At 36.2% G+C, this 23,358-nt stretch overlaps 1 protein-coding gene across 4 annotated transcripts in view; it reads left to right on the top strand.

Moving 5' to 3' along the window:
- Positions 1 to 23,358, top strand: part of TCF12 (transcription factor 12) — a 395,418-nt gene that overhangs the window by 298,200 nt on the left and 73,860 nt on the right. For all 4 annotated transcript variants that reach the window (XM_055537846.1, XM_055537843.1, XM_055537842.1 and 1 more), the window contains 2 exons: positions 9,626 to 9,761; positions 13,917 to 13,969. In XM_055537846.1, coding sequence (XP_055393821.1) covers positions 9,626 to 9,761; positions 13,917 to 13,969 — 189 coding nt within the window. The remainder of the gene's footprint in view (positions 1 to 9,625; positions 9,762 to 13,916; positions 13,970 to 23,358) is intronic.

Here is a 23,358-nt window from a genome sequence, read left to right as displayed (position 1 = left end):
TTAAAACTGCATACTATTTCAGGGGTGTAATATAGGCATGAAATTAAGGAGTACTGTAGAATGAACAAAGAGCAAAGGTTCCAACAGTCCATATTAAGTATTTAAATTTTTTGACATATGTAACTATAACATTAGATACTCCCATCTTACTTTTCTAGAAAGCAAATTATTGTTAAGTTAGTGCTTCAAATTTTTAATCATAAAATGAGGCTTATTTAATCTGATTGTGAATAGATGTGAAAATATATGTAGTACAGCATTTGGACTAAGCCATTTAATGGTAAAAAGTAGTTTTGAGGAAGGAAGTCTGTTTATCAAGATTTCAGATTCTTCCCTCTTAAGAGTAAAGAGTATCCAAATTATTACAGTGTGATTTTGAATCCTCCTGGCTACTTATCAGTACCATTTTTATATATTATGTTTTCCTGTGGTCCTATTAAATTACATTCACAGTATGTTCCAATGTAATTATGAAGAAGTTGCATTAGTAAATGATGCTGGCCTTGCCCACTACTTTATACCTCTTCTTTACATTTTTGGTCAGTATCAACATGAAGTGTGTTGTTGTTGTTAGTCAGTCAGTCATGTCCACCTCTTTGCAACCCCATGGACTGTAGTAGCTGACCAGGCTCCTCTGTCCATGGAATTCTCCAGGTAAGAATACTGGAGTGGGTAGCCATTGTCTTTTCCAGGGAATCTTCCCTACCCAGGGATCCAACCCAGGTCTCCTACACTGCAGGCGGACTTCCTGTCTGATCACTATGAAGAACACTAAATAGTCTTTTCAGGTTCACATTTTAGAGTCCCCCGAGTTTCTCATGCACATGAAGAGGAAGAGGGAACTTAAAAAATACTGCACAGGCTATTAAAGTTCCATGTAAAGAAATGGGAATTTTTATTTAGGCTAAAAGTATGTCATAAGTAATTTAAAATGAAACTTACTGTAGGTTTTTATGATAATAATCTATGCTATCTTAGTGTTTTAGGAATAACCCTTTATTAATTATTCCTTGGTAATTAGATTGATTTTTCACAGATGGAGTTTCTAGATGACTATGAAAAAGGTTCTTTTTCTTGAAGCATGTGTTAAGAAATTTAGTGCAATGCTGTTTCAGAATACTAATTCTGCCTTGCATAAGACAGCAGAATAAAGCTGCTTTGTCTGGTTCTATATCCTCTGGGATACTTGGGTATTCTTTTTGCCTGAGATACCTTCAGGACAAGATCAATAATGCTTCTCATTTGTTATAGGCAGGCAGAAAAATCAATAGTATGAGCTGATATGTAATTTTATTTTAGGAAAAAATTCAATAGATTATTATGTGCACTTTAGCTTTACCAAAATGTTTAAGAATCAAATAAAGGAAAAAAATATATGATTTAGTTAGTGTATCAAGTCCTTGTAGAGAAAACTTTGTCTTAAACTTCTTTTGTGTTTCTTACAGTAATAAACATTTCATTTTAGTTGGCAGGATGAAATATCATCTTGTATCCTTAAGAAGAAACAATTTCTCCTTCCTTTACTTTGCCTAATCATTTCGATCATGGTACAGATAAAACAGGGGAACTGATTATTTCTGTGATTAGGACAACTGGGTGAAGGACAGCAGGGTGAAGAACAACTTCTGTGGCTTTCTTGAAATTAACTGGAGAAAAAGAAGATAGGGTATTTCCCAACCACATCTTCAGATTTGTCTAAGAGGAAGGAGAAAAGTATATCATCGGTAAAATTGGTAACAAGTAAACTTTTTTCCCTAAAAAAAACTTGTTCTTTTTCTTCCTCTATTTCATGCATATGTACAAAAATCTACAGTATGTATTTTATAGGTGACTCAACTTTAGGATTGTAATTCACAAATTCATTTATACGTCACTTAACATTTTTTCAAGTTACCTTTAAAAATGGTAATTGGACTCCTAGACTGCTACAGAAATTTTGTTGTACTGAGGAAAGAGCCTCTTCAACAGAAATAGATTTAAATTGGGTCCCACTGCTTGCTATCTGTATAATATCTCTATGCATGCAAAGAGTTGACTCATTGGGAAAGACTTTGATGCTGGGAGGGATTGGGGGCAGGAAGAGAAGGGGACGACAGAGGATGAGATGGCTGGATGGCATTCACTGACTCGATGGACGTGAGTGAGTCTGAGTGAACTCTGGGAGTCGGTGATGGACAGGGAGGCCTGGCTTGCTGCGATTCATGGGGTCGCGAAGAGTCGGACACGACTGAGCGACTGGACTGAACTGAACTGAATACGGTTCCAGTAAATATTATCTGCTGCTGCTGCTAAATCACTTCAGTCGTGTCCAACTCTGTGCGACCCCACAGACGGCAGCCCATCAGGCTCCTCTGTCCCTGGGATTCTCCAGGCAAGAACACTGGAGTGGGTTGCCATTTCCTTCTCCAATGCATGAAAGTGGAAAGTGAAAGTGAAGTCGCTCAGTCATGCCCGACTCTTAGCGACCCCATGGACTGCAGCCTACCAGGCTCCTCCGTCCATGGGATTTTCCAGGCAAGAGTACTGGACTGGGGTGCCAGTGCCTTTCATTTAACATTTCACCATATTAGTGCACATGCATTGCTTTTCTTTCACTCGATATATGCCTATATTTGTTGGTCTATAAGCTGTATATGGGTTTGTGCACATAAACATACATACTTCTGCTGAATCATTCTGAGAATAAGTTGGCATTTCTCTGCTTATTAATCTAGGTTGATACAGTTTAAATCTTTCCTCTTTAGTCACTTTGCTCTTTGGATTTAGCCTGTAATTGTCAGCCCTTTCTCTAAGGGCTTGTTTATTCTCTCTTCTATTTCCAACATCCTATCTTACCTTCACCATTGAGAGTTAAAACTCAGCCATCTTGGATTCAGGGCAGCTGAGGTCTCCTTACTTTGTACCCAGGAAACAATAAAAAATGCCCTTCATCTTATTTTCATTCTTTTATGATACTTAGAATGTGGTAACCTATGGGGAAAGAAAAATGAAATTAAGTTTTTATTTTTCACAAGGGGCTACAACCATGCCACTTACTTTTACTTAAGCCTTGCTTACTTCTCCAGTAACCCTCTGAACTAGTTAGTAATATAACCATATATAGAAAACAAAGCAGATGCATTAATGTTAGATAATTTGCCTAGGATCTTATAGTGAGGATTTGAACTCAGGTACCTAACTTCAAAGCTCATGCTGCCTCCAGGACATCCGAGCATTTACAGACATTTACTTTTAGGAATATAAGAAATACATTTCCTGTTCACCTTTTAGATTAAGTTATGCCTCTTTTGGTCTTTGTTATGACTGTTACTGGAATTCTTGGAAGAAACAACTCACTAGCTACATTTCATTCACCTGTAAGTAACTATTGTTATCTTACAACTTAAGCACACAGACTTCTTTACCATACTCCAAACACAGTCCTTGGTTTCTCCATCAATACATTGCATAAGGGGTCTATTATTATTTTCTGAGAAAGGCTACATAGTAAATAATTTAGACTTTACAGACTCTGTTGCAACTACTCAGCTCTTCCATTGTAGCACAAAAACACCATAACAAATACATAAACAAATGAGTGAGACTGTGTCCCAATAAAATTATTTTCCAACAGGTCCTATTTGACCTGTAGGCCATGGTTTGTTGACCATGGTATTAATCATCATCATCTTATATGCCCATTAGAATTTATATGCCAGGGAAATGTTGAAAGGAACATTGTTAAGTGACATATGAATACCCATCTCCTCTCATGTATTTACTTGTTTATGTGAATGCAGCGACCAGTTTCATATGTACCTTCTGCATTAGAAAACACAGATGAAGCAATAAATATATCAGGCACCTTAAAACATTGTATCATGAAAGTCAGTTTTGTAGTGAACAGAGAACATCCTATTAAAAGACTAGTGATTTCTTAAAAGAAAAATTTCAAGGTACATGACCCCTGCCCTAAAACATGTGGTAATAATATGTTCCATCTACCATATTCTAGCCATATTCTGATTGCTATTTGAGGAATGTTGAATGTGCCTAGCACAGGCAAAAAAACAGAAACACAAAACAGATGTGACAATGGAAATTTTAGTATAATACATGCGGGAGACTTGATGATTCCTGGGTCACACTATTCTCACACAATAACGTAATCAGGAGATCCATTTCTAATGGTTTGTTATAGAAATAGAAAGGATGCATGTGTTATTTATATTTATTGTTTCCTCATTTTTATCATTTCTCCTAGTTATCTTAAGGGGAACTATTTCTCCTTTATGCCTGTTAGTCAACACCTTTCTTTCCTTATCTGTTGAATCTTGTATCTGTTGAAATTTGTGTGATTAATTCTAAGTAATTACATTGATATTATGCAGTTTTTTCATATATACATCATATTATCTGTTGTTTGAAACTCTCCTTTCCTCACTTTTTCTCTTGTAAAAGAAGATATCAACTCCATTCAAAGAATCACTTATCTTTCAAGAAGTCTGAGAAAGTTGTCTTCTTAACTATAAACATTTCTGAAAAGATGCAGTGATCTCTGGCTCATTTAGTACACTGATTACTTCATGTGTACCCCAGCATTGTTGAATAGGCTTTTTTCTTTAAAACAAAACAAAACAAACTGAAAAAGAGAATATATAGCAAAACATGAGATGCCGTGATCAGAAGAAAGTTTATAGTTGTAAATGCCTACATTTAGAAAGATCTTAAACCAGTAATCTAACTTATACTGTAAGAACATAGAAAAAGAAAACCAAACCCAGGACTAGCAGGAGGAAGGAAGTAGTAAAGATTAGAGCAGAAATTTTTTAAAACAGAGAATAGGAAAACTATAGAACCAACAAAATCCGAAGTTGGTTCTCTGAAAAGATCAACAAAATTTACAGATCTTTAGCTAAATTGACTATGAAAAAAAGAAGAGTCTAATTACAAAAATCAGAAATGAAAATAGGGGTGTTACTACTAATCGTACAAAAATAAAAGGAATTATAAAAGAATACAGTGAACAATTTATGCTAAAAATTTGACACTCTAGATGAAATGGACAAATTCCTAGAAATATGTACACCAGGAAAACTGAAGAAATAGCAAAATCTGAATAGAATTAAAACAAGTAGTTTGGCAGTTTCTCTAAAAGTTAGACATAGATTTACTGTGTGACCCAGCAATTCATCTCTTAAGTGTCTCCCAAAAGAATTGAAAAGAGTTACTCAAATAAATACTTGCACACAAATGTTCATAGCAACTCTATTCACAATAGTCTGAAGCTGGATAAAGCCAGAATGTTCCATCAGTGGATAAATGCATAAACAAATTACAGTATATCTGTACAAAGGGATGAAGTTCTGATACATGCTACAACAAGATGAACTTCAAAAACGTTATACTGAGAGAAGCCAGACACAAAAGGTCACAAACTGCATTATTCCATTTATTTGAAATATTCAAAATAAGTCCAGAGAGACAGAAGCAAATTAGTTGTTTTCAGGGGCTCGAGCAAAAAAAAATGAATGGAAATGACTGTTGAATGGGTATGGAATTGCCTTTTGGGGTGATGAAGTGTTCTGAAACTAGATGGTGATGGTGGCACAATATTAAGAATGTACTAAATGTCATTAAAAGTAGGAAGTCAAGAAACACCTGGCGTAACAGGCAAATTTGGCCTTGGAATACAGAACGAAGCAGGGCAAAGACTAATAGAGTTTTGCCAAGAAAATGCACTGGTCATAGCAAACACCCTCTTCCAACAACACAAGAGAAGACTCAACACATGGACATCACCAGATGGTCAGCACCAAAATCAGATTGATTATGTTCTTTGCAGCCAAAGATGCAGAAGCTCTATACAGTCAACAAAAACAAGACCGAGAACTGACTGTGTCTCAGACCATGAACTCCTTATTGCCAAATTCAGACTTAAATTGAAGAAAGTAGGGAAAACCACTAGACCATTCAGGTATGACCTAAATCAAATCCCTTATGATTATACAGTGGATGTGAGAAATAGATTTAAGGGCCTAGATCTGATAGAGAGAGTGCCTGATGAACTATGGAATGAGGTTCGTGACATTGTACAGGAGACAGGGATCAAGACCATCCCCATGGAAAAGAAATGCAAAAAAGCAAAATGGCTGTCTGGGGAGGCCTTACAAATAGCTGTGAAAAGAAGAGGAGCGAAAAGCAAAGGAGAAAAGGAAAGATATAAACATCTGAATGCAGAGTTCCAAAGAATAGCAAGAAGAGATAAGAAAGCCTTCCTCAGTGATCAGTGCAAAGAAAGAGGAAAACAACAGAATGGGAAAGACTAGAGATCTCTTCAAGAAAATTAGAGATACCAAGGGAACATTTCATGCAAAGATGGGCTCGATAAAGGACAGAAATGGTATGGACCTAACAGAAGCAGAAGATATTAAGAAGGGGTGGCAAGAATACACAGAAGAACTGTACAAAAAAGATCTTCACGACCCAGATAATCACGATGGTGTGATCACTGACCTAGAGCCAGACATCCTGGAATGTGAAGTCAAGTGGACCTTAGAAAGCATCATTACGAACAAAGCTAGTGGAAGTGATGGAATTCCAGTTGAGCTATTTCAATCCTGAAAGATGATGCTGTGAAAGTACTGCACTCAATATGCCAGCAATTTGGAAAACTCAGCAGTGGCCACAGGACTGGAAAATGTCAGTTTTCATCCCAATCCCAAAGAAAGGCAATGCCAAAGAATGCTCAAACTACCGCACAATTGCAGTCATCTCACATGCTAGTAAAGTAATGCTCAAAATTCTCCAAGCCAGGCTTCAGCTATACATGAACTGTGAACTTCCAGATGTTCAAGCTGGTTTTAGAAAAGGCAGAGGAACCAGAGATCAAATTACCAACATCCGCTGGATCATGGACAAAGCAAGAGAGTTCCAGAAAAACATCTATTTCTGCTTTATTGACTATGCCAAAGCATTTGACTGTATGGATCACAATAAACGGTGGAAAATTCTTCAAGAGATGGGAATACCAGACCACCTGACCTGCCTCTTGAGAAACCTGTATGCAGGTCAGGAAGCAACAGTTAGAACTGGACATGGACCAACAGACTGGTTCCAAATAGGAAAAGGAGTACGTCAAGGCTGTATATTGTCACCCTGCTTATTTAACTTATATGCAGAGTACATCATAAGAAACACCTGGCTGGAGGAAGCACAAGCTGGAATCAAGATTGCCAGGAGAAATATCAATAACCTCAGTTATGCAGATGACACCATCCTTATGGCAGAAAGTGAAGAGGAACTAAAAGCCTCTTGATGAAAGTGAAAGTGGAAAGTGAAAAAGTTGGCTTAAAGCTCAACATTCAGAAAACGAAGATCATGGCATCCGGTCCCATCACTTCATGGGAAATAGATGGGGAAACAGTTGAAACAGTGTCAGACTTTATTTTTGGGGGGCTCCAAAATCACCGCGGATGTGACTGCAGCCATGAAATTAAAAGACGCTTACTCCTTGGAAGGAAAGTTATGACCAACCTAGATAGCATATTGAAAAGCAGAAACATTACTTTGCCAACAAAGGTCTGTCTAGTCAAGGCTGTGGTTTTTCCTGTGGTTATGTATGGATGTGAGAGTTGGACTGTGAAGAAAGCTGAGCGCTGAAGAATTGATGATTTTGAGCTGTGGTGTTGGAGAAGACTCCTGAGAGTCTCTTGGACTGCAAGGAGATCCAACCAGTCCATTCTGAAGGAGATCAGCCCTGGGCTTGCTTTGGAAGGAATGATGCTAAAGCTGAAACTCCAGTACTTTGGCCACCTCATGCGAAGAGTTGACTTATTGGAAAAGACTCTGATGCTGGGAGGGATTGGGGGCAGGAGGAGAAGGGGACGACAGAGGATAAGATGGCTGGATGGCATCACTGACTCGATGGACGTGAGTCTGAGTGAACTCCGGGAGTTGGTGATGGACAGGGAGGCCTGGCGTGCTGTGATTCAGGGGGTCACAAAGAGTTGGACACGACTGAGCGACTGAACTGAACTGAAATGTCACTGGTTGGAAATATAATTATTAATTTTATGTTATATTAATTCCATGTCAGAGTTTTAATCTGAAACATAAATATTATTTAAGATTATTAAGTAGTGTGATAAACTGAAAATGAAAGTTTTTCTGGAGGCATGGACTGGACTACCATGACTAGTGTTATAAAGTTCTACTGATTCTTTCTCACCAGAGCTGAGATTTATTTCTCCATGTCTTTATGATAGTTCGTAGCCAGAATGACAGCCACCCAGAGTGTGGTGATAATTGTAAAGGTTATTAAATATGGGGTGGGAGAATACTAAATATGTTAGCGAAATCACAATTGTTTTCATTTGAGAACCTCACTTGCATCTAACACGCTTTCCAGTTGAGGTCTTCTTTTTCCCTCAGCTTTCAGAAAGCTTGAAAACAAATTCTGCTGCATTGACTTCATTTGCTTTATGATAGGGTCAGTTGATTAGCAGGTCAGGGCTGCTAAATCTCTGGATTTCGGTGCAGTACTCAATAGAATCTCATGATGTCTCTGCAGCATATGTTAGAGCTCTCTCCTCAGCCTTGTCATCCTGGACAGATGCTTATTATGGATCAAATATAGCAAGATGGATTTTATTAGAGATAAATGTTAAGTCTTGCACTTGGAACCAAAGAACACAAACTGAACAAGGAAACCATTGGAGGGATGTTACTTAATCGCAACTTATATAATAAAGAGTAACAGGGTGTGATCTCTCTTGACCTCTCAATATGAGCTACATAGCACAAATGTGTTTTAAAATGTAGTCTCAGAAACTCCTCTACATTAATAAGACTACATCTGGGGCATTGTTCTCCATTCGCTTTTCCAACAGACTTTGATAAATGGAAAATAAATTTGGAGGTCTGTGTCAGGAATGGTGGGGAGGACATTCAAACTATGTCATGAGACACAGTTGATGAAAACGGGAATGGCTAGTCTTGAAAATATTGGTACTCTTTTAAACAATGAGAGCTCTCCATAAAGAAAAAAGAAATGGAAAAAAGAACAGAATTGACTCCCTTGTGTGCTCATGAAAGCATTCAAGCAAAGACTGGGTGGACATTTTTCAAAAATGATCTTGATGATTAGAGTGGAACTACAGGAGATTTCCCTGGTGGTCCCGTGATTAAGAATCCACCTTGCAGTGCAGAAGACAACAGGTTCAATCCCAGGTCGGGTAACTAAGATCCCGCATGCCACTGAGCAACTAAGTTCTTATGCCACAACTAGAGAATTTGTGTCCTACAATAAAAGATCCCACATGATGCAACTAAGACCCAACATAGCCAGATAAACAATAATTATTTTTTAAAAAGAGTGGAACTACATACCAACTAAAATATTCTTTCAACTCTAAGATTGTATGAATCTACATAATTTCTAAAAAGCAAGCAACATGAGTACATGAGGATGGGCAAAAAGAGAAAACACAGGTTTAAACTAATAAAATTCAAACAAGTACTTAGATACTTCCTAAATTCAAAGCATTGTTCAAGTTACCATAAATAATTTGAAAGTGATGTATTTTTCAGATTTGGGTCCATAATCAATGAGAAGATAACTCGTTTCCTTGGCCTTGTTTTATAGTCTAGTCTCCTGAGACAAGATCTAGGGCTTGGAAGCCCAGCACAACTCTCTTCTTCAGGAAAACCTGGGACACCCTACTACTCATTTTCTGCCACAAGTTCCAGGAGAAGACCACTCCATGACTCTGCAGCACTTGGTAAGTGTATCACACAACAAATCCCATTTTAAAAATGTTTCTTCCCCACCATCACCCCCATTAGTTTATGCTTCTGGCTACACTTCTAATTAGAAGAAATTTGATTTCTTGGGTGTCATGATGATATTAGGGCTTATTTGCATAAAGCAGTATATACTTAATAAACAGTTTAATATTTTTATTTGGTCATCACCTTAAGAGGAACTGAATAGTGGAAAATTGAGCTTTAAAAATGGGACTGGTTTTCCCTCTTGTAATAAAAATGTCATGTACTAATATTAATACCTTATTCTTGACTACAATTGATATAATGCTGAACAGTCTGCAAAATGGTTTTATAATATACATTCTCATTTCATTCATATAGCAGTCCTACTAGTCAGTGGGCGTAATACAGGCTTTAACATAAAACTGAGGCTCAAAGGACAGCATATTCGTATACCTAGTAGGTGGTTTATGCAGACTTTCTGGCTCCAATTCCAATGTTCTTTGCATTCATTGCATCTATTGCTCAATTTTTAAAAATCGAAGTAAAATTAACATAAAATTATCTTTATTAAACTGTACAATTCAGTGACATTTAGTATATTCGCAATGCTGTACAACCATTTTCTCTATCTAGTTCCAAAACACTACCTCAAAAGGCAACTCAGTAACTATCAAGCATACACCTCTCATTTTCCTTACTTCTTTCCTTCATGTCTTGTGTGTAGCCTAACCAGGCCAGTCTGTTTTCATGTTGCTGCCTACAGCAAGCCTCAGGTATACTCCGACACCCTATCCAGTCAATGTTTAAATGTGAGAATTTTGGATTAGTCTTACAAAGAATCCTTTATATGAGAAAATTGAAACTGTAAAGCATGTTTATATTGAGGATAGGCCACCCTCTAAAATAAACCAAAAGAAAATAGGTCCTAGCTATTTATTCCTCAAATACTTGTTATGCTTCTAATTTGTTATATCTACCTCTGTCAAGGGCTTCTCCAGGTGGCACTAGTGGTAAAGAATCTGTCTGCCAATGCAGGAGACATAAGAGATATGGGTTTGAATCCCTCTATCAGGAAGATCTTCTAGAGAAGAGCATGACAGCCCACTCTATTATTCTTCCCTAGAGAATCCCATGGACGAGGAGCCTGGCGGGCTACAATTCATAGTGTCGCAAAGAGTCAGACACAACTGGAGTGACTTAGCACACAGGCACCTCTGTCAAACCCAAAATTTGGTAAAATATTCCTAGCCTTTGAGTCTAGAATATGCTTAAAGGTATAAAAGGGCACAGTGATGGATTGTCATATTAGTCATAGAGATCTCTGGTTAGATGTGCCCACCTCTGCTTATAGGTAATTGAGTATTTGTGCTGTTGAAACAAGCCCCTGTGATTTAGACCAATATACTTATTAAGGAAATGGTAAGATATAGTATCTTTTCTCCATCTCCACTTTTGTTTCCCACCAAATCAGTTAGGGTAAAAACGTTCTTTTGACTCTAGATGTGTTAGTGTCACTCTAGAAAAATACCTTGTTAGAATGCTGTGTGAGCACACACTATGACAAAAAGCACTAATATAGACTAGTACACTACTACTAAAAGTTCAGGGAGGAAATGAACCTCTGGAATATTGAGGGTGAGGGGAGGGAGTTGATTTCATTAAAAACTCAAGCTTCCCAGAAATTAAGGCTTGTATATTCATTTTTATTTTGATTATGATGTTAGATACTATGGATTCTCTCTTTTATGCCAGGTACAGTGTTATACATACTATATCTTTATAAAAATTCTAGTAAGTTATAATATTAACGTCATGTTACATGGGCTTCCTTTGTGGCTAAGCTGGTAAAGAATCCGCCTGCAATGCAGGACATCTGGGTTCAATCCCTGGGTTGGGAAGATCCCCTGGAGAAGGGAAAGGCTACCCACTCCAGTATTCTGGCCTGGAGAATTCCATGCTCTGTATAGTCCAGCGGGTCGCAGAGGTGGACTGACCTACTTGCACTTCACGTGTAACAAATGAGGAACCAATATGCAGGAAAGTAAGCAACTTAGCCAAAGCTTGGTATTCAAGGAGGCCCACTCATCTCCTGTGTAAATACCATCTAGTAAATTATTATTCCACTCTTCGTTGTTATTTCTCAGTCTTAGACACTCTGTCTTGGTATTGCAGTTACTCATAAAATCTCTGGAAGGATTTCAGAGATAATCTATACCAATTTTAGCATCTTTTCAAGATATTTAGATGCTTTAGAAAATCAACATTCTACAAAACACTAACTTAACAATTGATAATAGTTTTGCCACAAATTTTAATATAAACCTAATAATAATGGCTAAAATTTATTATGTCACTTTCTGTTAGGTACTGCCCTGAGCATCTTTCTGTATTCCCTTTATTGCAACAGGTCCAGGAAGTTACTGTAGATAACTGAAGTTAAAAGAAGTTAAGTAACTTGCCCAAGCTCACACAGCTGCTATATGATGGAGCTGAAATTTGAATCCAATCAGCTTACTCTCTTAACTGTTACACTTTGAAACCTCCCAAAAGTGAACTTTGTATTCTAAATTCATGATTTTGAATCCAACATTGATGCATGTAATTGTATAATGGCAACTAATGATTAGATTAAAAATATAAAAGAATTTCCATTCCTAGGGCAGGGAAAAAACTGACCTAATCTAAAGAGCAATGTATTCTACTTCTAGTTATCCCAAAGTAGAGTGATGGGCTCTAGATTTATAGGAACAGTTCAGTTGACTGTCTCTATTTATATGGACTGTGTCTTTTGCTCAAGGGATACTGTATTAGTTGTGAAGAGTTGGGTTTTAGAAAAAGCCTCCCAAAGAACAAAAATTTTGCTAGTAAGTTTTATAAATAAAGAGTGTGCCAGATGTTGTTTATCTTTGGCACTTTTATTTTAAGGAAATATAGGCTGCCTCTTGGTAGGAACCAGATGCTAATGAGTGTTTTTTTCCTCTCTTTATTGTACATAATTTTTCCACATACTACTTATGAAGTTGCTTTTTTAGCTTTGCAGCCTCCTGGTATATTTACTAAGAATCCCAGCCCTAATTTAAATGAATTTCATTCTTTCTTAAACAATTGCATGTTTTACTGTCATATTACTTATGACCCAGGAAAATACCATTTTTGCAGTTCTAACTTTTATAGTTTTCAAAAGCATTGTAGTTAATGTTAGCCTTCTTACGTATTTTCTCTTTTTAATAGCAAACCCATCTGAGAGATCCTGAATTTGATCCATTATTTGTGTATGATTGGAAGGCTGCATTTAACACCGTTTTTACAATAAAATGAACAAGTATTAAATTTTAAATTTTACAAATAGTACCAAGTGAGGCTGGGTAGGCATGTGAAAATATTCATGTTATCCTTTAATAAATAATCTGTATCTTAGAAAGAAATATACTTTAATTGTTTCTTGGAAATAAATATAAACATTCAAGAATAAATTGTATAGAAATTAGTGCTGAAGTTTCCATTTTAACCACATATTGTTACAGGAAATATTCTTGTAGAATACTTATAGGATGATATCATATATGACAATGCTTGTGTTTAATAGTTTATGTAATATATTTCAGGTATTAGTATAACCTTTACTTTTCAGTTATTAAATATTTCAAATTTTTAACATAATTTGTAGCATAACATTAGCTTTTAGTCTAATATGCTTTTAAACCTAATTCTCAGTGTGATATGAACACTAGATTTGTGTCTCCCTTAAGGAGTCATATTACTAAACTGACCTGTTGCACCAGATGCCCATCTGCAGATGAAACTGAGATAAATGATGAAAAGTGCCTAGTATGAAGCCTTGTACATAATAGGTACTTAAGAAATATTATTCCCTTTTCTCAAATATGCTTATTGGTTTGTTGTTTTCTCTCTTGTTTTACTTTGTTTGCTGCCATCTTCCCAGACTTACAGGATATGTATTTCAGAGTACATCACTTCATTAGGAGTACGTGTTTTACACTAGAACTGGTTAGGAAGAATGGAACTCCTGTCCCTGTATTCCCTTACTTATTCCTAAATCCTGGAAAACGAGGAAGGTACTAGGAGGGAAAATCCTTTCCTGCTCATTTGAAGTCTGAACTTTTCTAAAATAAATGCTGATGAAATATACTGTTTCCCATGTACAGATCCTTTGCAAGCAAAGAAAGTCAGAAAAGTACCTCCTGGTTTGCCTTCTTCTGTAAGTACCACTTCTTTTTTTTTTTACTTTGTGGTAAGCAAATTAATTTCAGGTATTCAGTATCTGCAGACTGTCAGGATACATTCAGTTGGTGTCAGTAGGCATACTTCACATAGTAATTGTTCTCTGCTTCACAGAATCATTGATTGAGTTAAATCTGAATTCAGTGTTAGGTTTTTAGATTTCTCTGCAATGATTTGTAGCTTACTCATATGCTTTCACTCCGTGTCCCTGTCATTTGAATTCCCCTCTTGGGAAGAGGACTAGGCCGGTAGCTGTCAAAGAATATCTCCTGTACAGGTCTTTTGATGTTTAATTAGTCATTATGTTGCTGAACAGGAGGACAGACAGAGATTAATAGCTGAGAATCTTAGAAATTTACATTTGTAATAATCCCAATGGAGCTAAAGACATTAGGATTCGACGGACATGTTCGGCTCAGCTTGCCTCAGTAGGACTGAGGTTATTAATATGCATAAATCACCAAGTCAGATGTTCATTGTGAATCTCTTGTGGATTTTAAAGCCTTCATTAAGCCTTTCCTAACTTCAGCCTAGCATCAGGAAAGCTTTCGAGCAACTAGTTTGTTGATCCCTCTTTGCTCAAAAATGTATCCTCTGAGAATAAAGAGCTTCATGAGAATAAAAAGATTGGAAAGGTTTGGTGAACAATCATTAATGGCCATGATAATCTGATGCTGTAGGGATGTTTGCACTGTTAAATATACTTTATTCTCTTAAAGAGTAAAAGTATTTGTAAATGAACCTGCATCATAAATCCACCTACAATTTAAAAATCCCGGGGAGATTTTCTTCCTCTCCCTTTGCTTAGAACAAATGGGGAGTGGGGCTTTTGGATTGAGGCCACATGCCTTGTAGGGTACATCTCTTTGTTGTGTAAATGGATGTTGGCCTTTTATTTGGCAGTACTTAACACATGAGCGCAGGTGCTGCTGGGTGAGTCACAGCTCATCCAAGTATACACTGAATGGAATATCCGCCTTGGCAAGTAGTAATCTAGAAGGAGCAGCATGGGTCTGAGCTTTTTAGTTTTTATTAAGGCTGAAGTAGAGATATCATCTTTTTGGTTGTTTGCCTTCCTTCTTTCCTATGTTCTTCCCCCGCCTTCTCTTCTGTATGATACATGAAAACTCAAATTTGAAATCCTCTTTGAAATTCACTTCCAGATGGATCTGAGTTTTATGCAGCCTAGGGCAGCTGTGCTCTGAACCTGCAGCCTACCTGGAAGGTTGCATTGCAGCTGCAGGCATTCTTAAAAGCTTTTGCTTGCATAAGCACTTGGACCCACTGGAGGCTGAATAGCTGCTTGATAAACAAAATGAACACAATGCCTCAAATCATTATTCCCGAAGACAGGATTTTTTTTTTCCGCAACAGCTAAAAATAGTTGGGCAATTTACATTTTAACAGTTGTGTGCTTTGCAGGGGTAGGTGGTTCCACAGTAGAACATGATTTCTGCTAGATAAACAGAAGTCATATTTAAATCTGACAGAACTGCTAAAACATGGAAGAAAGTATGCAGTCTTTCTGGTAATTTGTTACTATAATTCTATAAGAGTAACAAGTTAAATTACATATTAATATTTGGTAGAACTATACAGGTTTTAAAAAATACCAAATTAGTAGATGAAAAATTCATCTCATTTCTTTGCCTTATAATATTTTAAGAAACATTATCTTTTTGCTGTTTCATAGTTCTTTCATTTTTAAAACAAAAAGGCAAAAAGGACAGAGCAGCCTGGAAAGAGAATAGACACTGGAGGTCACCAGTGTTCTTTATGTCCTAATAGTAACTGCATTCTCTACCTGGAGGTAGCTCTCTATATTGTCTCAGGTCTTAAGGATGAGCCACCGAGAGAGAGAAAGTGAATGAATTGTGATGAAAGTTTGATTTCTTTGAGAACCACTAGGCAATTTCACAAGTCAAGCCTACTTATATATATTGTATTACTAGCTGCTTTATTTAGGATTTATTAGATATGTTTCTATAAAAAAGATTAGAAATTATTATTTTCAGTTCTATATTTAACATCAGCATTGAACATGATCATATTGCTTTGAAACCATGCTGAAAATAGTTTTTCAAGCATATTAAAAGTTATTAAGAATATATAAATAATAAATGAATTTTAATTGAAAATATATTTTAGATTAAATGCTGTGTTAAATCTCAAGTTTTAAAAAAAGAATTTTTTTAAACTAAAAACTAGTACTTTGATAAATACTAAAATAACAAACTAAGAACACTTATGGCTACACTGCTTACCTTTTCAATGTTTAAAACAAAGGGGATTTAAAATATTGGTTTTCTATTTGGATGCTTTTACTGAATATATTTAATTCATAGGCCTTTTACAGTGTGAATTGTTTTAAAATGGGTATAAAAATGAAAATGGACTACGTATATTTTATTTCATGGTCATTTGTAGATCTTACTTCCCAAACTAGAAACTTCACCATGATATTTCTGATGTCCCGGTTTGCTGCTGGTCCATTCTTTCTTTAGTCATCTGTAAAATGCATGTTACCTTTACCAAAGAAAGTAGAAGAGCTAGGTTAGTACTGCATCGCTCACACAGCTCTGGAAAAAGCAGGCAGGGTTACTTAACATGCCAATGTTGGATAACTACATAATTTGACCACAGACCGTTGGCTAGAGGCCTTTTCTTTTTGTAAGCCATGCTACATATTTGAGTATCATAGTTACAAACCTTAGCTCTTCTGTTCCTCTCCGCAGAACAACTGAATGGTAATTTCTGTCTGTGGATAAAGGTCTGTTAACTGTGTATTGACATTATTAAAGCAATATGGTCAGTGAGGTTAAGAAAACAGTATGTTCGGATCCGCTGTCTGAGTTATTGATTGGTTGTGTGACCCTGGACTTGTCAGTTAGCCCTTGAGAAGTTTGGACTAAGTTTCTTTCAGGTCTAAAGTGTTACATTCTTAGGGTTTTAAAATTAATATGCTCAGTACATAACCAAAAGGCATAATGGGCATAGTTTTCTTCTTACCAATGAAAAAAATGGTATTCTTAAATTAAGCATGTAAGTTTTCCACTTGTTTCTCTAGACAGGTTGAAATATTGAACAAAGTGAACTTTTGCAGCAGAAACTGTGGAGTGATACCTGGAAATTGAATTTGATTATACACACACCATCATTGCCTGCAGGGAACTAGTATGACAAACAAGCATTTAGTGAATTAATTGTATATATTTCAGTGAGTCAAGTAAAAGTGTGGACCAAGTACTCTGGAAACAGTAAGTAGAATTAACCCTGCCTTAGGAAGTACTAATGGCATCAAGAGTTGACATTTGAACTCTGTCTGACAAGATTAGCAGCAGTTGATACAGATAAAAAGCATAGACATGTGAAAAAAATAAACACATTCTGAAGCCACATCTAGAAGTACAGCCTTAACTGAGTTCTATACCTGATACAGCCTTCATGCATTTCCTATAAGGCAGGCCCACTCTCCCATCTAGAGATGATTGAGGAATAATACATAAGACCAACTCAGATATGAAAAGGGATAAATTGTTATCGTAGTCTAGCTTGGATAAAAGCGTAAAGCCTCCTGGCCAATAGATAATAGGAGGCATTTGTAGTTGTTAAGGTTATCTGGGAGTCTTTCTGAAGGCATGGGTGTGCTTTGACTTTGCAGGATGTCATCCTTCCTTTTTAGGGCTCCTGAACCTACCCTCTCCTCCTCTAACCACTAACTTTAGTCTTTGTTCTTTGTATGTACCTAAGCTGTTTTTCATCTGTATCAGATCTTTACTGAAATTAAACATTTGAGGAAATTTTGAAACACTGGATAGGGATTGAAGGCAATTGTGGTTTGTTTCCTAATAATTTGTGGGAAAAGTTGAAACATTTGCATTGTATTTGTTACCATCCTTTACAGTCTCAATGTCACTTTGTTAGAATAAGTTTATCTTACATGTGTGCGGTTCTGTGCTAACCATTATCTGTGTCATCTTAATCTTTAACTTTGTCACACAAATATGTAACTAATATCCTCTTCTTACAAATGAGGAAATTGAGACTTAGATATTAACTTGTCCAAGATTACACATACAGCCAAAAATTACAACCAAACTTAATATCAAAGACCATTTTCTTTTTAATTTGAATGTTAAAGCATATTGTGTATTTTGGCATACTCATAATATGCCTTGGTATATTAAATTTAAAACTGTTTATTCTGTCAGTTATGTTTTTCTTGATCAAATTTATTCATTGCTTTCTTATTTAAAGACCTATCACCATCTGAAAAGATGATATAGAAAACTAGCACATACTTCCTCCTCAAGCAGATGGGTTTTGTCTGGCCTTAGCTGCTTTTTGTTTTGTAGTCTTAGAGAATGCTTTTAAGTTCCCTGAACACCAAGTTTCTGTTTGTGAAAGGAGATAGTAATGCTTATCTCAAATGTTAGTACAAGGGTATTATGTGCCTAACATGTGCCTGGTATATAGTAGACACTGAGTAAATGTTCCTTTTTTTTTTTCTAGTTCCTACCACTACAGCCAGAAGTTTAAAGGAATTTTTACCATTTCATGTTACCTACCCCTCTTTTTTTTTTTTTTGACTGCTTCATGAGGCTTATGGGATTTTAGTTCCCCAACCAGGGATTGAACCTTCAGAAGTGAGAGCACAGAGTCCTAACCACTGGACCTCCAGGGCATTCCCATACCATACTTTGTTGAAAAGCAAGGAAAAGTGAAAACATAAATATTATGATTATTAAAAAAAAAAAAGCAATATATGTACTTGGAACATTATGGGTAGTAAATTGCAGCCGCTGTTGTTAAGAAAGTATTTCTTTTCAGAAAAGAAACCCATAAAAGGAGGGAAAATTTGTTGAATCAATACCTGCTTAGAATTCATGCTAATTATTTTTTCTTTTCTGAAATATCAAGAGTCTGTACTTTCTTCTTCCCTTTATTCTGTCATTGGTTGAACATCTTTATGGTCCTCTGAAGCATTTTTCAGATGGAGGGAAGTTTATTTGTTCTTTATTTCTTGACTTGATATTAGTATTTCCAAACAGATTTTTTTTTAATATGCTGCAGAAAATGCAGAATCCTGAAATAAGAAAGGTGTGATACACTTTGCAGATTTTTATCACCAGAAAGTAAACACCTAGTCATATTTCAGAATGCCTTTAAACCCAAATTGTGATCTTGTTCAATAGCATTTGAAAACATCTTTTGAACAACTTGTCATGCCCTGCATCAAAATGGCAAATCTTAATTCATTTTCACTGTAATTGATGTTGACTTAAAAAGTAGTCACAACCTAAAATTTAAGAATTATTTTTTATTTGGTAGAGATTTTTAGGACTTCAATGACTGTGACATCCTTGTTTACTGATTTGGCAGGAAATACCCCATTTCTCCCTGGTTTAGAGTCCCATGCATAGACTGATGACTATTTGTTTCTTGGTCAAATATGCTAGTCTTTGTCCTCTGTCTGTAAGTATGTATATATTATTCAACAAAAGGTATAACAGTTTATCAAATAATTTCTTTGCTTTAATTTTTTTGAGAGTTAAACTCCAAAGTGTATTTTATCTCCCCTGCCATTATGAAAAAAAAATTTTATGATACTTACCTCATAAGAAATTTTTGTTTCTTAGATAAAGTAACTTAAACACCACTTTTTTTTGCTTTGCCGTGGACAGGTGTAGAGTTCTATAACTTTTGGATTGGTCATTGAATGTAGTTTAGGAAATGATGCCTTCCTTTCTCCCAAACTTTTGTGGGAATTAATTTTGTTAGGAATGGCTTTTTTAAATTAATGTGGATATTTTGTCATTTTTAATACTGAATTTTCTCTTTTAGGGATACCCCTTGAGATGAACTGGAGATGTTCTGAGTTGTTTCTAAATCTCAGAGACCACTAAACATGTCTAAAGATCTAGCATTTGCATGTACATATTAAATATAATTAGTAAAAATATTAGATAAAGTCAGAATATTAAATTCTGAGGGTGGCTAAAGTGAGAATTTTAATAGGAAAGAGAACAAATACAACTCGCTGGAGCTGATAGAAATTAATAACTTAGAAAATCACCATTTAAAAGATTGGTGTTTATCTGAACCAGTAAGAAAAAGATCAAGGGTTAGAGAACTACAGAGATATTGTTACCTCCAGTTTATCCACAAAAATAGTGAGATGAGCAGCAAGTACTATACTTTTAAAAGAGAATGTTCTCTGGAAGTCACTAGGAAGCTAGAGTAACAGTGTAGACAGTTGATTGAGTCCCAACTAGCAAGAATCCTAGTGATTCTAGAATAAATAGTATTTACAGGCAGCACCAGCTTCAGCTGAACTTCATAAAGTGAACACTCCAGTTTCTGAACACGTGTTGGAATAGCTGTTTGCTTAGCTCCTTTAGCTGACAATCCTGTAGGATACACAACTAGGTACTTAAGAGTCTTATTTCAGACTGTTAGATAATCTGTCTCTATTTGAAGGCTACCTCTATATAAAATTTTCAAGTGGCTGATTCTCTGACCTCATAGATCCTTCGAGCAGAAAAATCTTAGTATCTAAAGGGAATGGTTCTATAATCCATTCCAAACTTGTATTCAGTTTAGTCATTGAATGAAAGATTTTCTTCATACATTAGTGAGAAAAAATAGCCACTGTTTATACTGACAGTAACTACTGTTCAGAACAGTGTCAGACTTGTATCAGTGTAGATAACAGGCTTTTAATCCATATTTCTAAGATGTTCATTTTTGTGACAAGCCAGCCCGTATTTGATATGATTTTAAATAAAATTTTAAAAAAAAGAATGAAAACTTACTAGCTAGTGAGTCCAGTGATCCAGTTGTTTGTACTGATTTGATGGTACAGCCACATTGATATTTGTTGTTTTCTGACCTTTCTTTGTTAAGAAGAAAGAACATGCTGAATTTCACCAGTTTTTGCAATGTATTGAACTCCTCAGCTGCTATATTTTAGATTTTTGAGACATTACAAACCAGATGTAAGATAGAGAGTCCCTTGGACTGCAAGGAGATCCAACCAGTCCATTCTGAAGGAGATCAGCCCTGGGCTTTCTTTGGAAGGAATGATGCTAAAGCTGAAACTCCAGTACTTTGGCCACCTCATGTGAAGAGTTGACTCATTGGAAAAGACTCTGATGCTGGGAGGGATTGAGGGCAGGAGGAGAAGGGGACAACAGAGGATGAGATGGCTGGATGGCATCACTGACTCAATGGACAGGGAGGCCTGGTGTGCTGCGATTCATGGGGTTGCAAAGAGTCGGGCACAACTGAGCAACTGAACTGAACTGAACTGAACTGAACTGAATTAAATAAAATATATAGCCCAATATGGGAGAAGGGGGTGACAGAGGATGAGATGGTTGGATGGTATCACTGACTCCATGAACATGAGTTTGAAGAAGCTCTGGGAGTTGGTGATGGACAGGGAAGCCTGGCATGCTACAGTCCATGGGGTCACAAAGAATCGGACATGACTGAGTGACTGAACTGAACTGAATGACCCAATATATCTATAATATGGGAATATTTTATTAATTTTCAAAAATAATTTGGTTCTTGAAGTTGTTTCTGGAAATTTTGCACGACCAAAACTTAGAAAGTAAAACTTCACTTGTAAAATCAGGTGGTGAACCATATTTGGCTGCAACTATGATTTGTGAACCCCTGCATTAGACTTAAAGAACATAAGTCAAGTATATGCCTAGAGTAGATATAGTCTTACCGTCATAAATCTACTTCCTATGAAAAGCAGACCCAAAGAGAAAATAAATAAAATTAAGTATTTTTTTTAGACATATACCGTGTTTTTTGTTTGCTTGCTTTTAGATCCATTACTTCGGAGAAGGCAGTGGCACCCCACTCCAGTACTCTTGCCTGGAAAATCCCATGGGCAGAGGAGCCTGGTAGGCTGCAGTCCATGGGGTTGCTAAGAGTCGGACACGACTGAGCGACTTCACTTTCACTTTTTCTCTTTCATGCATTGGAGAAGGAAATGGCAACCCACTCCAGTGTTCTTGCCTGGAGAATCCCAGGGGCAGGAGAGCCTGGTGGGCTGATGTCTTTGGGGTCACACAGAGTCAGACATGACTGACATGACTTAGCAGCAGCAGCAGATCCATTACTTAATACTCATTAGTCCCGTCATCATTTGCTTAAGTTCCTGGGCACATACAAACTTTCCAGGACAGTTATTTGCCCTAAAATGTACCTGATTAGGATAGTTGAAGAACCTTCATATATAAAGTAGGTCCTATGATGTCATAATTTTTCTAGAATTTAAATGTCATTTTAGGTAATAATATACAGAATAGTTAATGGCATCAAAAATAAGTCCACGTAGAGATACATTATTAAATGTTTATTTGAAACAGTTAAGTTCAAAAACTAATTTAACTTTTATATAAACTACTATAATTTTTTCCTTGAACTTACATATACATGTCCCCAGTCACCATATTTTTTATCCTGGTTCAACTTCCTCATAGAACCCAAAGCTAAAAAGGTAGTTCCTGGCAGCTTGAGAATCAATTTGAACCCACATGTGCTTGTGAAACAGATTGCGTTCAAACAAGACGTGTCTCTCTCTAAACATAAAAGCTGCATTCAAAACTTGAGAGTCTGTACTTAGATGACTAGAAAACTAACTTTTTTGTTGTTAACTTCTATAATTTGAGTGAATATTTATAGTTCTTATTTGTTTTTTAGTTTATTGATGGCTAGTATTAATAAGAAATAATAATAAGTAATAAAACTTAAGGCAGGAGGAGAAGGGGACGACAGAGGATGAGATAGTTGGATGGCATCACTGACTCAATGGGCATGAGTTTGAGCAGTCTCTGGGAGTCGGTGATGGACAGGGAAGCCTGGCGTGCTGCAGTCCATGGGGTCGCAAAGAGTCGGACACGACTCAGCAACTGTAGTGAACTGAATAAAGCTCAAGTTTTCTGACTTGAACTTGATAATTTTTTAAATGTAAAACTTGACATTATTTGAAATCAGTCTATCAATATCTTTTCAATATCACCAAAAGATATTTGTAAATTTTTAAAATCAGTCATTTGAATGAGAATTAGAAATTCATTACTACTAGAGTGGAATGTGTTTAGTAAATCTCCACTGAGAAATTTAATTCATTCAAATTCATTCAAATGAATTCATTCTATTAAAGCTAGTGACTATAGCGTGCTTATCGTGAATTAAAAATTCTTCTGGGCTTTAGATATTTAAGTAACAATAAACCATGGATCTCATACTCTGTCTTCAAGATGCTTATAGTCAAAAGATAACTTTGACCTTTGGAAATAAGCTAACTTTAAAATTTATTTCATTTGAGAAATTACTACCCTC

The sequence above is a fragment of the Bubalus kerabau genome, chromosome 10, assembly GCF_029407905.1.
Source record: "Bubalus kerabau isolate K-KA32 ecotype Philippines breed swamp buffalo chromosome 10, PCC_UOA_SB_1v2, whole genome shotgun sequence".
Classification (NCBI taxonomy): Eukaryota; Metazoa; Chordata; class Mammalia; order Artiodactyla; family Bovidae; genus Bubalus; species Bubalus kerabau.
This window is presented reverse-complemented; position numbering and strand designations above follow the sequence as displayed.